The sequence below is a fragment of the Sus scrofa genome, unplaced genomic scaffold, assembly GCF_000003025.6.
Source record: "Sus scrofa isolate TJ Tabasco breed Duroc unplaced genomic scaffold, Sscrofa11.1 Contig375, whole genome shotgun sequence".
Classification (NCBI taxonomy): domain Eukaryota; kingdom Metazoa; phylum Chordata; class Mammalia; order Artiodactyla; family Suidae; genus Sus; species Sus scrofa.
In genome coordinates, this window is record NW_018085188.1 from 15098 (window position 1) to 31879 (window position 16782).

Consider the following 16782-nt stretch of genomic DNA (forward strand, 5'->3'; position numbering starts at 1 on the left):
GGGAGTTCCCGTCGTGGTGCAGTGGTTAACGAATCCGACTAGGAACCATGAGGTTGCAGGTTCGATCCCTGCCCTTACTCAGTGGATTGGGGATCCCACCTTGCCATGAGCCGTGGTGTAGGTCACAGACACGGCTCGGATCCCATGTTGCTGTGGCTGTGGCATAGACCAGCGACTACAGCTCCGAATTGACCCCTAGCCTGGGAACCTCCATATGCCACAGGAGTGCCCCAAGAAATGGCAAAAAAAAAGACCAAAAATTAAAAAAAATTTTTTAAATAATAATAATAAAAATGGAAAAAACTCTGCAAAACTTAGAAAAAAAAATAACTATGAGGTACTACCTGACACTGGCCAGAATGTCAATCATTAACGAGTCAACAAATAAAAATGTTGGAAAGGGTGTGGAGAAGAGGGTACCCTCCTTCACAGTTGGTGGGAATGTAAACTGGTACTACCACTACGAAAACAGTAAGGTGGTACCTCAGAAAACTACATTTAGAACTACCATAGGATCCAGCAATCCTGGGTATATATCTGGACAAAACCTTCATTGAAAAAGATACATGCACCCCCTATGTTCATTGCAGCACTATTCACAAAAGCAAAGACATGGAAACAACACACAAATCAACCAATGAATGGAGTAAGAAGAAGCAGTAATATATACAATGGAATACTATTCAGCCATAAAAAAGAACAAAATAATGCCATTTGCAGAAACATGGATGGAACTAGAGCCTCTCATACTAAGTGAAGTAAGTCAGAAAGACAAAGACAAATTCCATATGATATCACTTATATCTGGAATCTAATATACAGCACAAAGAACCTATCTTACAGAAAAAAAAAAAAACCTCATGGACTTGGGAAACAGACTTGTGGTTGCCAAGGGGGCAGGGGAGGGAGTAGGATGGACTGAAAGTTTGGGGTTAGTAGATATAAACGATTACAATTGGAGTGGATAAGCAACGAGATCCTGCTGTATAGCACATGGAAATATATCTAGTCACTTGTGATGGAACATGATGGAGGATAATGTGATAAAGAATGTGTACGTATATACATATGCATATATGTATGACTGGGTCACTTTGCTGTACAGCAGAAATTGATAGAACATTGTACATCAAGTATAATAGAAAAAATAAAAATCTTAATAAAAATTAAAAAAGCAAAACGTATCCGGAGTTCCCATTGTGGTGCAGCAGAAATGAATCCAACTAGGAACCATGAGGTTGTGGGTTCCATCACTGGCCTCGCTCAGTGGGTTAAGGATGCGGCATTGCCGTGAGCTGTGGTGTAGTTTGCAGATGTGGCTTGGATCTGGCATTGCTGTGGCTGTGGCTTAGGCCAGCGGCAACAGCTCCAATTAGACCCCTAGCCTGGGAACATCCATATGCCACGGGTGCGGCCCTAAAAAGACCAAAAAAAAAAAAAAAAAAAAAAAAAGTGCATCCTTTCAATCCAATGGCAGGAAATGAAAGGTATTTTAACTAAGAAAACATGAGGCTGGTGAGAATTGTACTGTCTATGGTCTGAAATTAAGAAAGAAATATGTTAGGGAAAAAACATAGGAACAATGAAAGCAAACTGGAACTCAAGATAGGAGTTCCCCAAGGAATATTCTCTTAATACAGCAGATATAGGAAGGGATCTTGTTTATTCTTAACAATAATCCTCTCAAACCCAGGGGACAAGCTCTCTCAGGCTTTCCATGTCTAGAGATCTGTGGACTATAAAAGACAGGCAGAATTTGAGAAAGAAATAGCTTGGTAAGATGATGAGCTTATGCTGCAAACCCAATACAAGCTATCACCTCAAATATTTTTCTACTATTTACTTTACAAATATTTTCCCTTTATTTTTCACGAGTATAAACCTGAAAAGATTTCATAGCTGTGAATTTGAACACTCAAATCAGGTATGAGAATGAAAACAGGAGACAAGCTGAGAAGTTACTCCTATTCTCTGTCATCTTCCTAGTATTGAAGCTAAATGCCCAGCATTTAGAGCTGCTTTTCTATCTTGGGATGGACTCCTCATTGTGTTTATGAATTAGGAAAATGCTTTACTGCCTACATTTTTATTGCCATTTCTCTATATATTCTCCAAATATGTAATCTCACAATGTTCACACTTCAGTGAAGTAAATGATTTAGTACAGGAAATGTGATTGCTATTTTCTTTAAAGGGTAGGAAATTTTTTCCCCAAGTGATTTTTGATACAATATTGTTTTGTGGGTCAGAGAAAAAAATATGTATCTTAAGCATTTATATGTTAAACAGGAGTAATAAATTTTTTATTTTATTTTATTTTCCCACTGTACAGCAAGGGGGTCAGGTTATCCTTACATGTATACATTGCAATTACAGTTTAAATTTTTTAAATATACAAAATATAAGTGGCTATCAAAGAAAGCTCCTCTGAATTCCTTGAAGCCAGACTTTTATAGAAGTGGATTAAAATTTAACTAGTTTCTCAAATTTTTCTCTAGTTATCTATATAGCCTAGAATCCCATGGGATCCCTAGTAATGTTCCCTAAATCATATTTTTATTCTAGTCACATTAAATATTTTTCTTCTCCTTTCAGAGATTTCCCAAATTTTGAATGATTCCCTTTTTATAGGAAGCACACTAATGTCTGCATATCTATTCGAATTTTCTTACAGCTTTATTTTTCCAACTTGTCTCTTCTTAAGTAAAAACCCTTCAGATGGATTCCTGCTAGGTCAAGAGATAGCGGTGTAGTGGAGTAGTTTAAAATTTACTCTCTGTTACAGCTGACTTAGGATAAGAAAAGGCAACTTGTATCAGAAAGTACAAGTTCGCAGTCACATCAGATGGTAGGATGGCAACAGGCTCTGAATCCCTGGGAGAAACAAAAATACTATGATAAATCTAATGAAGAAAAACAGGTAGGTGAGTAACAGCTCATAAACAAAAATACTATGATAAATCTAATGAAGAAAAACAGGTAGGTGAGTAACATAACCTTTGCATTTTATAAGCTAACACTCCAAATACTGTAAAACCTTTGTGCTGGGACTATTTACAACAACAATGCTCTCCCTCAAAATGTTGTCCAGGATGGAAAAATCCTCAGCTGGAGGATTCTAATTTCCAGCAGAGATGGTATTCCATATACTCTTCTGTCTTTGCTTTTAAGTGATGCCCAATCAAACATCGGTCACTGAATTTCTTCTCCTCGGAGTGACAGACATCCAAGAACTGCAGCCTTTGCTCTTCGTGCTTTTCCTCGCAATTTACTTGGTCATCGTGGCTGGGAATGGAGCCATCCTGATGGTTGTCATCTCTGAGCCAAGACTCCATTCTCCTATGTATTTCTTCCTGGGAAACCTGTGCTGTCTAGATATCTGCTACGCCACAGTGACGCTGCCAAAGATGCTGGGGAACTTCCTCTCCTCACACAAAGCAATTTCTTTCTGGGGATGCATAAGCCAGCTTCATTTCTTCCACTTCCTCGGCAGCACAGAGGCCCTGTTGTTGGCCGTGATGGCTTTTGACCGCTTTGTGGCTATCTGCAAACCACTTCGTTACACTCTTATCATGAATCCTCGGTCTGTACTCAAATGGCTGTCACTGTTGGTCATGGTTTTTCCATGCCCTGATGCACTCCATAATGACCTCTCGCTTACACTTCTGTGGTTCCAACTACATCCATCACTTCTTCTGTGATATTAAGCCTTTGCTCAAGCTGGCCTGTGGGAACATTGAGCTTAACCAGTGGCTGCTCAACACTGTTACAGGGACAATTGCCATGGGCCCATTCTTTCTAACACTTCTCTCCTATGGCTACATTATCACCCATCTTTCCTTCAAGACCCATTCTTGTAGCATGCTTCATAAAGCACTGTCCACTTGTGCCTCCCACTTCATGGTAGTTTTTCTTTTCTTTGCTCCTGTTGTTTTCACATATATCTGTACTACCTCAGGTGGCTCCATGGACCAGGACAGGATCATTGCCATTATGTACAGTGTGGTCACTCCTGTACTAAATCCACTCATCTATACTTTGAGGAACAAGGAAGTAAAGGGAGCCTTGAGTAAGCTGGTAAAAAGAAGATTCTGACTTGAACAAATCTAGAGAAGTCTTCTGAGGCACCAAAAAAACGGCATTAAGAAACTTTAGATGTTGGAGTTCCTGTCATGGCTCAGTGGTTAACCAACCTAAGATCCATGAGGATGTGGGTTCAATCTCTGGCTTCACTCAGTGGGTTAAGGATCCAGCATTGCCATGACCTGTGGTGTTGGTCACAAGCACAGCTCGGATCTGGCATTGCTATGGCTGTGGCATAGGCTGGCAGGTACAGCTCCAATTAGACCCCTAGTCTGGGAACCGCCATATGCCATGGGTGTGGCCCTAAAAAGACAAAAGACAAAAAAAAAAAGAAGGTTGAGATAGGAAATTATATTGGTTCTCAAATCATTTACCATATGTATAACAGAGGGAACTAGATAAAGAAAAATAAATGGGTCTTAGTCAAGTTGTATTGAACAATGCATTCTTATGTAATAGAAAACTGAACAAATGGAACACCAGCCATGGAACTCCACTGCTGAATTTGTTTTTGAGATATCAGGTGATAAAATTGATTTGTTACATATTCTAATGTGTTCGTCTCTAAATTTACATATGGAAATATGCCTATAATCCCCATGAAGTGTATTATTTTTAAGTCTCTTTATATATATTATCCTTTCAAGTTACTAATTTTAATATATTTTTAAGGATTTTCACTTAGGACTATAATAACAATAAGAAAAATAAATGTTAACTTACATGCTTTAAGAGGAATTTTAAGATGTACTTCATGATTTCTTGTGGTCCAAGCATGGAGGTAAAAAAAGTAATTAAAGAAAATGACACTGTTACCATAACTTGACTGACATAAAATAACCAGTGGCTCATCTAAAGAGTTCAAGAACCATTATTTACAGATGTGTTTTAGAAGTCCATGTCTTGGCTATTGTGAATAGTGCTGCAATGAACATGTGGGTGCATGTGTTTTTTTAAGGAAAGTTTTGTCTGGATATACGCCCAAGAGTGGGATTGCTGGGTCATATGGTAGTTTTATGTAGAGTTTTCTAAGGTACCTCCATACTGTTCTCCCTAGTGGTTGTACCAGCTTACATTCCCACCAACAGTGCAGGAGGGTTCCCTTTTCTCCACACCCTCTCCAGCATTTGTTATTTGTGGACTTATTAATGATGGCCATTTCTGACTGGTGTGAGGTGGTACCTCATAGTAATTTTTATTTGCATTTCTCTGTTAATTAGTGATGTTTAGCATTGTTTCATATTCTTATTGGCCATCTGTATATCTTCTTTGGACAAATGTCTATTCAGGTCTTTTGCCCATTTTTCTATTGGGTTGTTGGCTTTTTTGCTGTCGAGTTGTATAAGTTGTTTGTATATTTTAGAGATTAAGCCCTTGTCAGTTGCATCATTTGACACTATTTTCCCCCATTCTGTAAGTTGTCTTTTTGTTTTCTTTTTGGTTTCCTTTGCTGTGCTATAGCTTGTCAGTTTGATTAGGTCCCTTCGGTTTAATTTTTGTTTTTATTTCTGTTTCCTTGGGGTAATGACCTAAGAAAACATTTTTACAGTTGATGTCAGGGAATGTTTTGCCTATGTTCTCTTCCAGGAGTTTGATGGTGTCTTGTCTTATATTTAAGTCTTCAAGCCATTTTGGGTTTATTTTCATGTGTGGTGGGAGGGTGTGTTCTAGTTTTATTGATTTGCATGTGGCTGTCCAGGTTTCCCAGCAATACTTGCTGAAAAGACTGTCTTTTCCCCATTTTATGTTCTTGCCTCCTTTGTCAAAGATTAATTGACCATAGGTGTCTGTGTTTATTTTTGGGTCCTCTATTCTGTTCCATTGGTCTGTATGTCTCTTTTGGTACCAGTACCCACACTGTCTTGATCACTGTGGCTCTGTAATATTGCCTGAAGTCTGGGAGAGAGATGCCTCCTGCTTGGATTTGTTCCTCAGGATTACTTTGGCAATTCTGGGTCTTTTGTGGTTCCATATAAATTTTTGGATTGTTTGTTCTAGTTCTGTGAAAAATGTCATGGATAATTTGACAGGGATTGCATTGCATCTGTAGATTGCTTTGGGTAGTATGGCCATTTTTACAACATTAATTTTTCCAACCCAGGAGCATGGAATAGCTTTCCATTTCTTTACATCTTCTTTAATTTCCTTGACTAATATTTTATAGTTCTCAGTATATAAGTATTTTACCTCCTTGGTCAGGTTTATTCCCAGGTATTTGATTTTTTGGGTGCGATTTTAAAAGGTATTGTATTTTTGTATTCCTTTTCTAATATTTCATTGTAAGTATTGTATTCCATTGTATTCCTTTTCTAATATTTCAATGTGACTGATTTCTGAATGCTAATATTATAACCTACTGCTTTGATGAATTTGCTGATCAGTTCAAATAGTTTTGGGGTTGAGTACTTAGGGTTTTCTACAGATAGCATTTGCAACAGCCAAGACATGGAAACAACTCAAAGGTCCATTGACAGATGATTGGATTAGGAAGATGTGGTATATATACTATTAAACCATGAAAAAGAACAAAATAATGCCACTTGCAGCAACATGGATGGAACTAGAGACTCTCATACTGAGTGAAGGAAGTCAGAAGGAGAAAGACAAATACCATATGCTATTACTTATATCTAAATCTAATATAGGGCACAAATGAAACTTTCCACAGAAAAGAAAATCATGGAATTGGAGAATAGACTTGTGGTTGCCAAGGGGGAGGGGGAGGGATGGATTGGGAGCCTGGGGTTAATAGATCCAAACTGTAGCTTTTGGAATGGATTAGCAATGAGATCCTGCTGTGTAGCACTGGGAACTATGTCTAGTTGCTTACAATGGAGCATTATAATGTGAGAAAAAAGAATGTATACATGTATGTTTAACTGGGTCACCATGCTGTATGGTAGGGAAAAAATGTATTGGGGAAATAAATTTTTTTTATTTTTTTTAAGAATTAAAAATTTAAAAAGAAGTCAAATGGTCCAACTGGCAAGGATTATTGTGAAATGTTATTAAAAGTGGAGGGAGATTTAAAAAAAATCTCAGGAATACCTTCTATCCTACTTGTGGTTTATTTTTATTTCTCAGCTAATAGTCATGGAAAGCTTCGACTTACAGAATTTCTTCTACTTTTCTGTTTGGTTTTCCTATTCTAAACTTATTTCACAAACTAAATTATTAGTTTTATTTTTCATTTCTGTAGGGTGAAAAAAACTAGGTAGGTGACTTGCTAAGGTTATTGTTCATAGGGGAATAAAAAAGAACCAAGATGTTTGGACTCCTGCATCCTAACTTATGTTTATTCCCATGTGATAGTAATTATATACAAAGAAGCTTGTAAAGCAGTTAAGAAAAATGGAATGAGACAAGAAAGCAAATAAAGAAAAAATCATGCAAGTAATGTCAAATAATATATCTCTACTTCTCTAAATAAAAGAATACTTTTAAAACTTCAAGAAAAAAAGGTATTTGGGGTACAACAGATACACTTTCTGTCTTCCATATTATAGTAGACAATCATGGATGCTGTCCCTGGATTCCAGGCTAATTCCCAGAGTCAAATTTCTACAGAGACTAACTTGTGATGTCCAGAGGGAAGAAACAGAATAAATGTAAAATTAAATGTATCAGCTAGCACATACTAGCAGTAGTAACCGTGGAACTTGATTCTGAGAGTGCTTAGGAGACTGAAGCATAAAGTTGGATTTTATGTTAGAATCCCTTACCTCAGGGACATTGGATTCTTAGGCAAGGACCCAAGGGATGTGGATCTTAAAAGCTTAGATAAGGCAGTGGTCGAGATGATGAGTGTGGAAATGACTGAGTTGCCCTGGCAGAAGGCAGGAGAAGGATAAAGACATTCAGGAAAGTGGAGTGGACATGCCATGTGAGGTAAGAAAACACACCAGAATCTTACATTCCATGCGAGAGCATAGAGGAGACATACCATTCCCCAAGATCATCAGGAATGTTCTGCTAGAGGTGTACCACAATCACCAAATCCAGTGGTGAGACTCTCCTCTGTAGACTGGGGATGACTGAAGAGATAATTACAGAGCTGGATCATTAATAGTGCAGGGAAAAGGATTCTTAAACAATAGAGGACAGATGATAGAAGTGAACCACCAGAATCAGACAGTTAAAATTTCCATAACGAACAGTGAGGTCAGAGGGGCAGCCAAGAAGCCTTTACCCACAGAGAGTTCTGGAGATGGTTAATATACTATGGTGTGTCTAGGGGCAAAATCAGGGATCAGTCAACAAGGATACTGCTTAAACTCTACAGTTAAAAGGCAAGAGTGGGAAGCAAGAAACTGTGATCTTCCCCAGTAAAATGTCACAGTTACTGTCACTGTTTCTTGACCTCATTGCCTCATCATGACCCACATGACAGAGAGGGCATGGGGAGATCAGGTAATAAGCGGAGTCACATTAAATCCTGACTTACAGTGTATCATTTGGTACTGCAGACACATCCAATAGTCATTCAGCAGCAATTAGGTATAAAATTGGGAATGAACTACCTAGAAGCTCCTTCATCATGTCCTTGGTCAGTAAGAAATGAGCTATCATACTAGAGAAGGCCAAGTGAAATACTTTTAATGTGCCCATCTGGCTGGGATATTAAACCAAAAACAATGTCATATTTTGAGAGGGATAGCCAAGATGAATGTCCCCTTTAAATATCTAATGACAAGGATCATTTGAGGACATCAGATGGATCTTGGATAATGACAAATCTAACTTCTGATTTATCTCATAAGATTTATTCATTCTACATTTTTTTCTGATCTTTTCTAATATCTACTGTGCTTTCATCTTTCTGTGCAATTCTGTTGTAGCTTGAGTAATCAAAATATCCTATCAATGTTATTTATTTCTTGCTTGACTCTGCCACAGGTTTGTAGACAACAAAAATCTACATGAGTATAACAACAGATGCATGAAAAGCTTGATAAATTTCAATTATTTCTATGATAAAAACACTCAGGACACTCGAAATGTAAGGAGCACAACTAAATTTAATAAATATAGCTGCAAAACTTACTAAAATCCTGTCTATCAAAACTATAGCCAATGTCATGTGCTATGAAAAACTTTAGAAATACCCCTTCAAGATTTGAAAGAAAAATAAAGGTTTTCCACTATCACATCTCCGCTACCATAAGTGAAGGTCTCAACCAATGTAATTAAATAAGAAACTACATAGTAAATAAAAGAAGAGGAAAGGAAGAGGCAAAAAGACTATTCAATGAAGAGTACATTATTATGGATATTTTTAAAATCCTGTAGATTTACCCAAATGAGTTGAAAACTTCTGTTTATACAAAAACCTGCACATGGATGTTTATATTAGGTTTATTTATAACTGCCAAAACTTGTAGCAAACAAGTTATTCTTCAACAAGTAAATGGGTAAACTGGTACATCCATACAATGGACAATTATTAAGCAGTTTCAAAAATATAGCTACAAGCTACAAAAAAACACAAAGCCATCTTAAAGGCATATGTTAAGTGAAAGAAGCCCGTCTTGAAAGGCTACATATTATATGACTCCAAGAATATGGCATTCTGGGAAAGGAAAAACTGAAGCCAGTAAAAAGATCAGCAGTTGCCAGACATTTGAGGAGAGAGAGAGATAAAGAGCTCATGCACAGGGAATGCTTAGGGCAGTAATTATATTCTGTATGATACAGTAATGGTGGATGCATGACATTATACATTTGTCAAAATGCATAAAATCCACAATACAAAGAATGAAACATAATTAGAATCTTAAGAAATGCTGCATGATACAAGATCAACATACACAAATTAAGATACAATGAAAATAGAAACAAATTCACTTTTAAAATGAATAAAATGTTCAAAGATTTTTATATGTTACCAAGGATTTAAATTAAAATTGAATAAAAATACCAATACATCCACATGTATAGACGAGATAATTAAACATTATAAACATGTAATCGGGAGTTCAGTCTGGGACAGCAGAAACGAATCCGACTAGGATCCATGGACTTGTGGGTTCCATCCCTGGCCCTGCTCAAAGGGTTAAGGATCTGGCGTTGCTATGAGCTGTGGTGTAGGTGGCAGACACAGCTGGGATCTGGCATTGCTGTGGCTGTGGTGTAGGCTGGCAGCTGTAGCTCCGATTACACCCCTAGCCTTGGAACCTCCATATGCCGCAGGAGTGACCCTAAATTTAAAAAAAAAAAAAAAGACAAAAAAATAAACATGTATCTGCATACACACAAAAGTGAACTTAATATACTTTTAAGAAATTCCAGGGGAATTTTGTGAGGAATTCAACATACTGATTCTAAAATTTATTTATTTATTTATTTATTTTCCTCTTTTTTAGGTCTGTACCTGCTGCTATGAAGTTCCCAGGCTAGGGGTCAAATCAGAGCTGTAGCCTCCAGCCTATACCACAGCCACAGCAACGTGCTATCCCTGACCCACTGAGTGAGGCCAGGATCTGAACTCACATCCTCATAGATACTAGTAGGGTTCCTACCACTGAGCCACAATGGGAACTGCTGATTCTAAAATTTATATTAAAGACTAACTGTTCATAAATAGATGATTTTACAAAAGAATTTTAACAATTGGACTTGATCTACAAAATAGTACAACTGGAAGTTCCCATATGCTGTAGCCGGTTAAGGATCTGGTATTGTTGCAGCAGTGGAGCAGGTCACAACTACGGTACGGTAACTTCTACATGCAAAAAGTGCAGCCAAAAAATAAGTAAAAAAATGAAAAGCAGTACAACTACATGAAGCTACATTAACTAAAAGGCTCTTGGTTACTAGCATAAGAAGAGACAAATAAATCATGGAACCTAACTCTTGTGCTGTTAGAAGCCAACAAAGAAGGAGAGATGACAAGCAGATGCTGCAGGTGCCCTGTTGACTTTTCAGCCAAGAGCCAACATCAGTTGCCCATCATGTGAGTGAATCATTTTGAACTTTTATCTGAATTGAGTTTTCAGGTGACTATAATCACAGCTGAAATCTGCCTGTAACTGAATAAGAGATTCCAAGCAAAAACTGCTTATCCATACATACTAGAGAGAAAATAATAAACTGCTGTTTAAAGTCACTTAGTTTGTTATGTAGTGACAGACAACCAGAAGATGCCTACTAAGTGTTCCATCCTGGACGTACTGTTTTAAGAGTTCAAAATTCCTGCTTAGATTATTTGATCACTAAAGTTCTTATATTACTTAAATTCTTAGGAGAGAAAAAATTCCTGTATGTCTGTTATTAGAGCAAAAACATGTTAGAACTTAATTAAATTTGATTCCACAGATAATTAACAGGATCTGCTATGGATAAGGCACAGTGCCAGACAGCGTTTGTAACACAGAGATGAACTAGATTAAGACATTGTTTCCTGGAAATAATATTCTAATAAAAATTATTAAAACAGCTGAGAAAAGGATAACTATCAGTAGGTTATTACCAATTACTTCAACTTTGCATTGATACACAAAGCAAACATGATTCCCCTGAATAGGCATTTACTTTGCAATGAACAAACTGAAAAATAGATTTAACCATTAACGTTGGGTTTTCCAGAATATAAGTCACAAATTACTAAGCGTTTCAACAATTTCATCCAATGAATGCAAATAATCAGAATTTCCAGATAACTAGGTGTGATCATTAAATTAAATCAACAGAAAAATACTCCACGGGAAAGCTCTATATAATTGCATGTTTGAGTCCCAGGGTATTTTCAAGTAGCCCCAAATGACCAGAGCATTGAGGATCTCTCCAGTCATGACACAGGAGCTATATAGAGGAGCAAAACTCCAATTATGAGAATGGAAATCCTTATTTTCCTCTCCACAGAAAATTTTTACTGAAAAGTATCTGAATTACCTTCTGCTAAGTAGTAACTGAGAAATTTTCCCCAAGTTTAGAAAGGAAGTTCCTGGATTTGCTCTGGTGAGTTTCCGTGGTGTCTAAAATGGATGATTATACTGAATAATAGAAAGTAAATGAATAACAGGATTTGAATGGTTGGGATATAACCAGTCATTGTCATTTATTTCTTTAAAGGTAAAATTAAAAATTTACCAACTATGCACTTTTTAATAAAAATTGGAATCCGGAGAGAGATTCAAATTCTTTGTTCCAGAAACATACTGCACTTTTCTCAGCAATTCCTTCCTTTTTGAAACCAGCAAATAAATTTGGGATAAATGAACCTCAGGATGACACCACTTGATATCTTTCTATTCTTGTTATTTACTGACCCCTACGGTGACTTAGAAGAAATGTGAGATCCCACCTATATCAGAGATTAAAATAGAGTGTTAAAACAGTAATGAAAAAAAAAAAAAACAAGCATATAACGAAGTATTGTAATGTGAGCAAAACAACCATATTTTCCACTTTCACAAAATAAAGACCAGTAAAGATCCCAGAAAGAAAAAATGTTAAGGACACAAAGATTGTGAGAAGCATGTGAAAAAATGCTTACTGTCACAACTAGTCATCCAGGTTCCAAGTCTCTTTCATTTCTTAGGGAGAAATTCTGATGTCAATGAAATACTAGAAAATTCAGTAACAAGCCATGGTCCATATTTTGAAAGAAATACAGAAAATATTTCACAACCAGAAATAAATAATAATAAATTATTAAATTCTTCCTATAGACTTTTTTTTATGTTTTAAAAGCACTAATGTCCACCTAAAAACAAGACAGAAGCATAAGAATTCCAATGCCTCATTAAATGACAGAAAGTAGGGTACAGAGAAAACATACTCAGTGAGATCAAAGAAGCAAAAGAAATTAAGATTCTGGATCAACATTGAAAGTAGAAAGCTACAAGAGCTTTGCAATTTCACTAAAGAAAAGTGACTCTTTTCTATCACTAATAATTTCTGAATTACTGATAATTATATCTCATTCTTGCTTTAATTTGTATTTAATTAAGAGCAAAGGATTAGGAGTTCCTGTCGTGGCTCAGTGGTTAGCGAATCCGACTAGGAACTATGAGGTTGCGGGTTTGGTCCCTGGTCTGGCTCAGTGGGTTGGGGATCCGGCGTTGCCATAAGCTGTGGTGTAGATCGCAGACACGGCTCGGATCCCGTGTTGCTGTGGCTCTGGTGTAGGCCAGCGGCTACAGCTCCGATTAGACCCCTAGCCTGGGAACCTCCCTATGCCGCAGGAGCAGCTCAAGAGGTGGCAAAAAGACAAAAAAAAAAAAAAAAAGCAAAGGATTAAATAATTTTTAGATGTTTATCAATCTTTTATTTCCTTTTAAACATTGTACCAGAAAGACTCTGGCCTTTTGCCATTTCCTAATAGGAAGTTCAAATTTTTTGGATCAATTTATGTGGTATTTTATGTTGAAGGTAACGATCATTTGTATATCATAATGCAAATAAGAAAATGTCAATAAAAATGTGCTTTTCATTTTTAGTATTACTTATTTTTTCAAGGAATTCTTTGGGTTTTTTTGTTTTGTTTTCTTTTGTTTTTTGTCTTTTTGCCATTTCTTGGGCTGCTCCCGAGGCATATGGAGGTTCCCAGGCTAGGGGTCGAATCAGAGCTGTAGCCGCTGGCCTACGCCAGAGCCACAGCAACGTGGGATCCGAGCCACATCTGCAACCTACACCACAGCTCACCGCAACGCCAGATCATTAACCCACTGAGCAAGGGCAGGGACTGAACCCACAACTACATGGTTCCTAGTCGGATTCGTTAACCACTGCACCACGACGGGAACTCCTCAAAGAATTCTTTAAAAAAGCATTGAGAATTTGTTCTCTCCTACATGAAATGAAACTAAAAAATTGCAATTTAATAATCAGTTGATGGTGGTACAAATAGATATAATAACTAATGAGAAAGAATAGTCACATCAAATACTTATTTATAAATATGAGTTTGTGTCTGAACTTGGTGAAAATTTTAGTGTACATAAAATTATGATGCACTATTATTTCCCAATAATAAAATATTTTCTTCCCTTTGCCTGAAATGGATGACATTAAAATTCATAATTTACTTCACTTAATTCTTATGCTTAAATCAGAGTACTTAAAATTGTTCAATATAATTATTAGTATACAAAGCTACATAGCATTTACAGTGATGTACTAGCGATCCTGCCTTCCTGCCTTAACATCCCTGAGTAAGTGGATTATATTGCTAAATAACAAAGCTTAATTTCTATAGGTTTCCACTTTCTCTTGCAGCCAGCAGCCTCCTTGGAAACTGAGAAGGAATATGGCCAATTTCACTGCAGTGAGTGGGTTTCTCCTCATGGGATTTTCTGCCAAGCCTGAGCTAGAAGTCTTATGGGCCTCTCTGTTCTTAGTCTTATACTTAGTGGCTTTAACTGGCAACACACTCATTATCGCTGCAACTTCCATGGATGACAGTCTCTACTCCCCTATGTATTTCTTCCTCAAACATCTTTCCTTCTTGGACATATGCTATATCTCTGTGACGGTACCAAGGTCCATTTGTAACTCTTTCAGGCATACTAGCAGTATTTCCCTCTGGGAATGCATACTGCAATGTCTAGCTTTCGTTCTCTGTGGTTCTGCTGAGCTGGCCATGCTCACAGTGATGTCCTACGATCGCTACGTGGCCATCTGCCTTCCCCTGCGCTATGAAATCATCATGAATGTCAACACCTGTATTCATGGAATCCTAGCCGTCTGGATCAGTGGGGTCATCTCTGGAGTTATGCACACATCTGCTACTTTCTCCATCCACTTCTGTGGTGCCAATGTCATCCACCAGTTCTTCTGTGAGGTTCCCCAGCTCCTAAAACTCGCCTGTTCTGATGAGTACGTCAGTGAGCTTGGGGTCACGGCCTTTCTGTCCTTGGTGGTACTTCTTTGCTTCCTCTCCATTGGATTCTCCTACACACGCATATTCTCTACTGTGCTGTGGATCCCATCTGCCGAGGGGAGAGCCAAGGCCTTTGCCACTTGCCTCCCCCATCTAGCTGTGGTCACACTGTTTCTCTCTACTGGTGCCTTTGAGTTTCTGAAGCCACATTCTGACTCTCCAACTGCATTAGACTTTTTGCTTACTCTTTTTTATACTGTTCTGCCTCCCACACTTAATCCGATGATCTACAGCCTGAGAAACAAAGCCATGAAGGCAGCTCTACAAAGGATTGTTAAAAGAAGAAAAGCCTACCTCTTTTGCTGAGTCACGTCTATCCCTTCCTCATTAAGAGACAAATCACAATCTACTGGAAAAACATAACAGAGTCAATCAAGAAATTAAAGCTCAAACAGAACTCGTTATGAGGAAAATCACACGAATAGACTGTCTTTTAGTTAATGAAAACATTGACACAGAGTTATTACAAAAATTACTCTTTTAAAAGCAATAGATTTATATCTCACCCCACAACGCCATGTATGGTAAAATGGTGAATTACTTTAATTCCAAAGACCCCAAATTAATTTTCCTTCCTGGCTCATTTCCTTTTTTTTTTTCTTTTTTTTTTTTTTTTTTGCCTTTTTGCCTTTTCTGAGGTGACTCCCACAGCATATGGAGGTTCCCAGGCTAGGGGTCAAAATGGAGCTGTAGCCGCCAGCCTACTCCACAGCCACAGCAACGCGGGATCCTTAACCCACTGAGCAAGGCCAGGGATCGGACCCTCAACCTCATGGCTCCTAGTCAGATTCATTAACCACTGAACCACAATGGGAACCCCTTTCCTGGCTCATTTCTACCAAGGTATAGAAAATTCTTTTTTTTTTCCCTGAGTTACAATCAAGTTTGGAATATTATATAGCATTTAATCACACAGAAGAAGCACCTGGTTCAACAATCTCTGGCTGTTTAAGGATCCAGCTACTGTCCTATTCATCTGGCAGGGCTTTAACTAGTAATACACAATGGTCACCATGGGAAATCTCACTATGTCAATTGTATTATGTGAGTGAGAAGTTTACATAGTACAACAATCAGTGACTCACAGAATGTATATAAGAAGAAATAAAAACATAACTAAAATAATATGTTTTAAAAAGGCATATATGAGGAGTTCCAATCGTGGTGTAGTGGTTAATGAATCCAACTAGTAACCATAAGTTTGCGGGTTTGATCCCTGGCCTTGCTCAGTGCGTTAAGGATCCAGCATTGCGGTGAGCTGTGCTGTAGGTCGCAGACATGGCTCAGCAGCTACAGCTGGCAGCTACAGCTCCGATTAGACCCCTAGCCTGGAACCTCCACATGCCACAGGTGCGGCCCTAGAAAAGGCAAAAAGACAAAAAAAAAAAAAAAAAAAGCACATATGAAAAATAACAAAAATTTGATATAAATACAATATATAGTGACCCAAAATTAAAACTTAATGGATAGTATAAGCAGAAGATAAGGAGTTCCCATCGTGGCGCAGTGGTTAATGAATCCGACTAGGAACCATACAGTTGTGGGTTCAGTCCCTGCCCTTGCTCAGTGGGTTAATGATCCGGCATTGCCGTGAGCTGTAGTATAGGTTGCAGACGTGGCTCGGATCCCGCGTTACTGTGGCTCTGGTGTAGGCTGGTGGCTACGGCTCTGATTCGACCCCTAGCCTGGGAATCTCCATATGCCGTGGGAGCAGCCCAAGAAATAGCAAAAAAAACAAAATAAATAAATAAATAAATAAAATAAAAAGATAAAATGCAGGAAAAGACAATTTGTTGACAGACTCAAGAACTTCCCAG

General features: G+C 37.8%; 1 protein-coding gene and 1 pseudogene across 1 annotated transcript; both read left to right on the plus strand.

Moving 5' to 3' along the window:
• The first annotated feature begins 3173 nt into the window (after positions 1-3173).
• LOC100518258 lies at positions 3174-4390 on the plus strand (annotated as a pseudogene).
• Positions 4391-14237: 9847 nt separating this feature from the next.
• On the plus strand, positions 14238-15546 carry LOC110258726 (olfactory receptor 14J1-like). The gene has a single exon (XM_021081999.1). The coding sequence runs from the start codon at positions 14333-14335 to the stop codon at positions 15269-15271; it is 939 nt and encodes a 312-aa protein (XP_020937658.1). The 5' UTR covers positions 14238-14332; the 3' UTR covers positions 15272-15546.
• Positions 15547-16782: the final 1236 nt, after the last annotated feature.

What these genes read in the sequence shown, in the direction of transcription:
- LOC110258726 (XM_021081999.1), top strand. Translation starts at nt 14,333, where the DNA reads ATGGCCAATTTCACTGCAGTGAGTGGGTTTCTCCTCATGGGATTTTCT.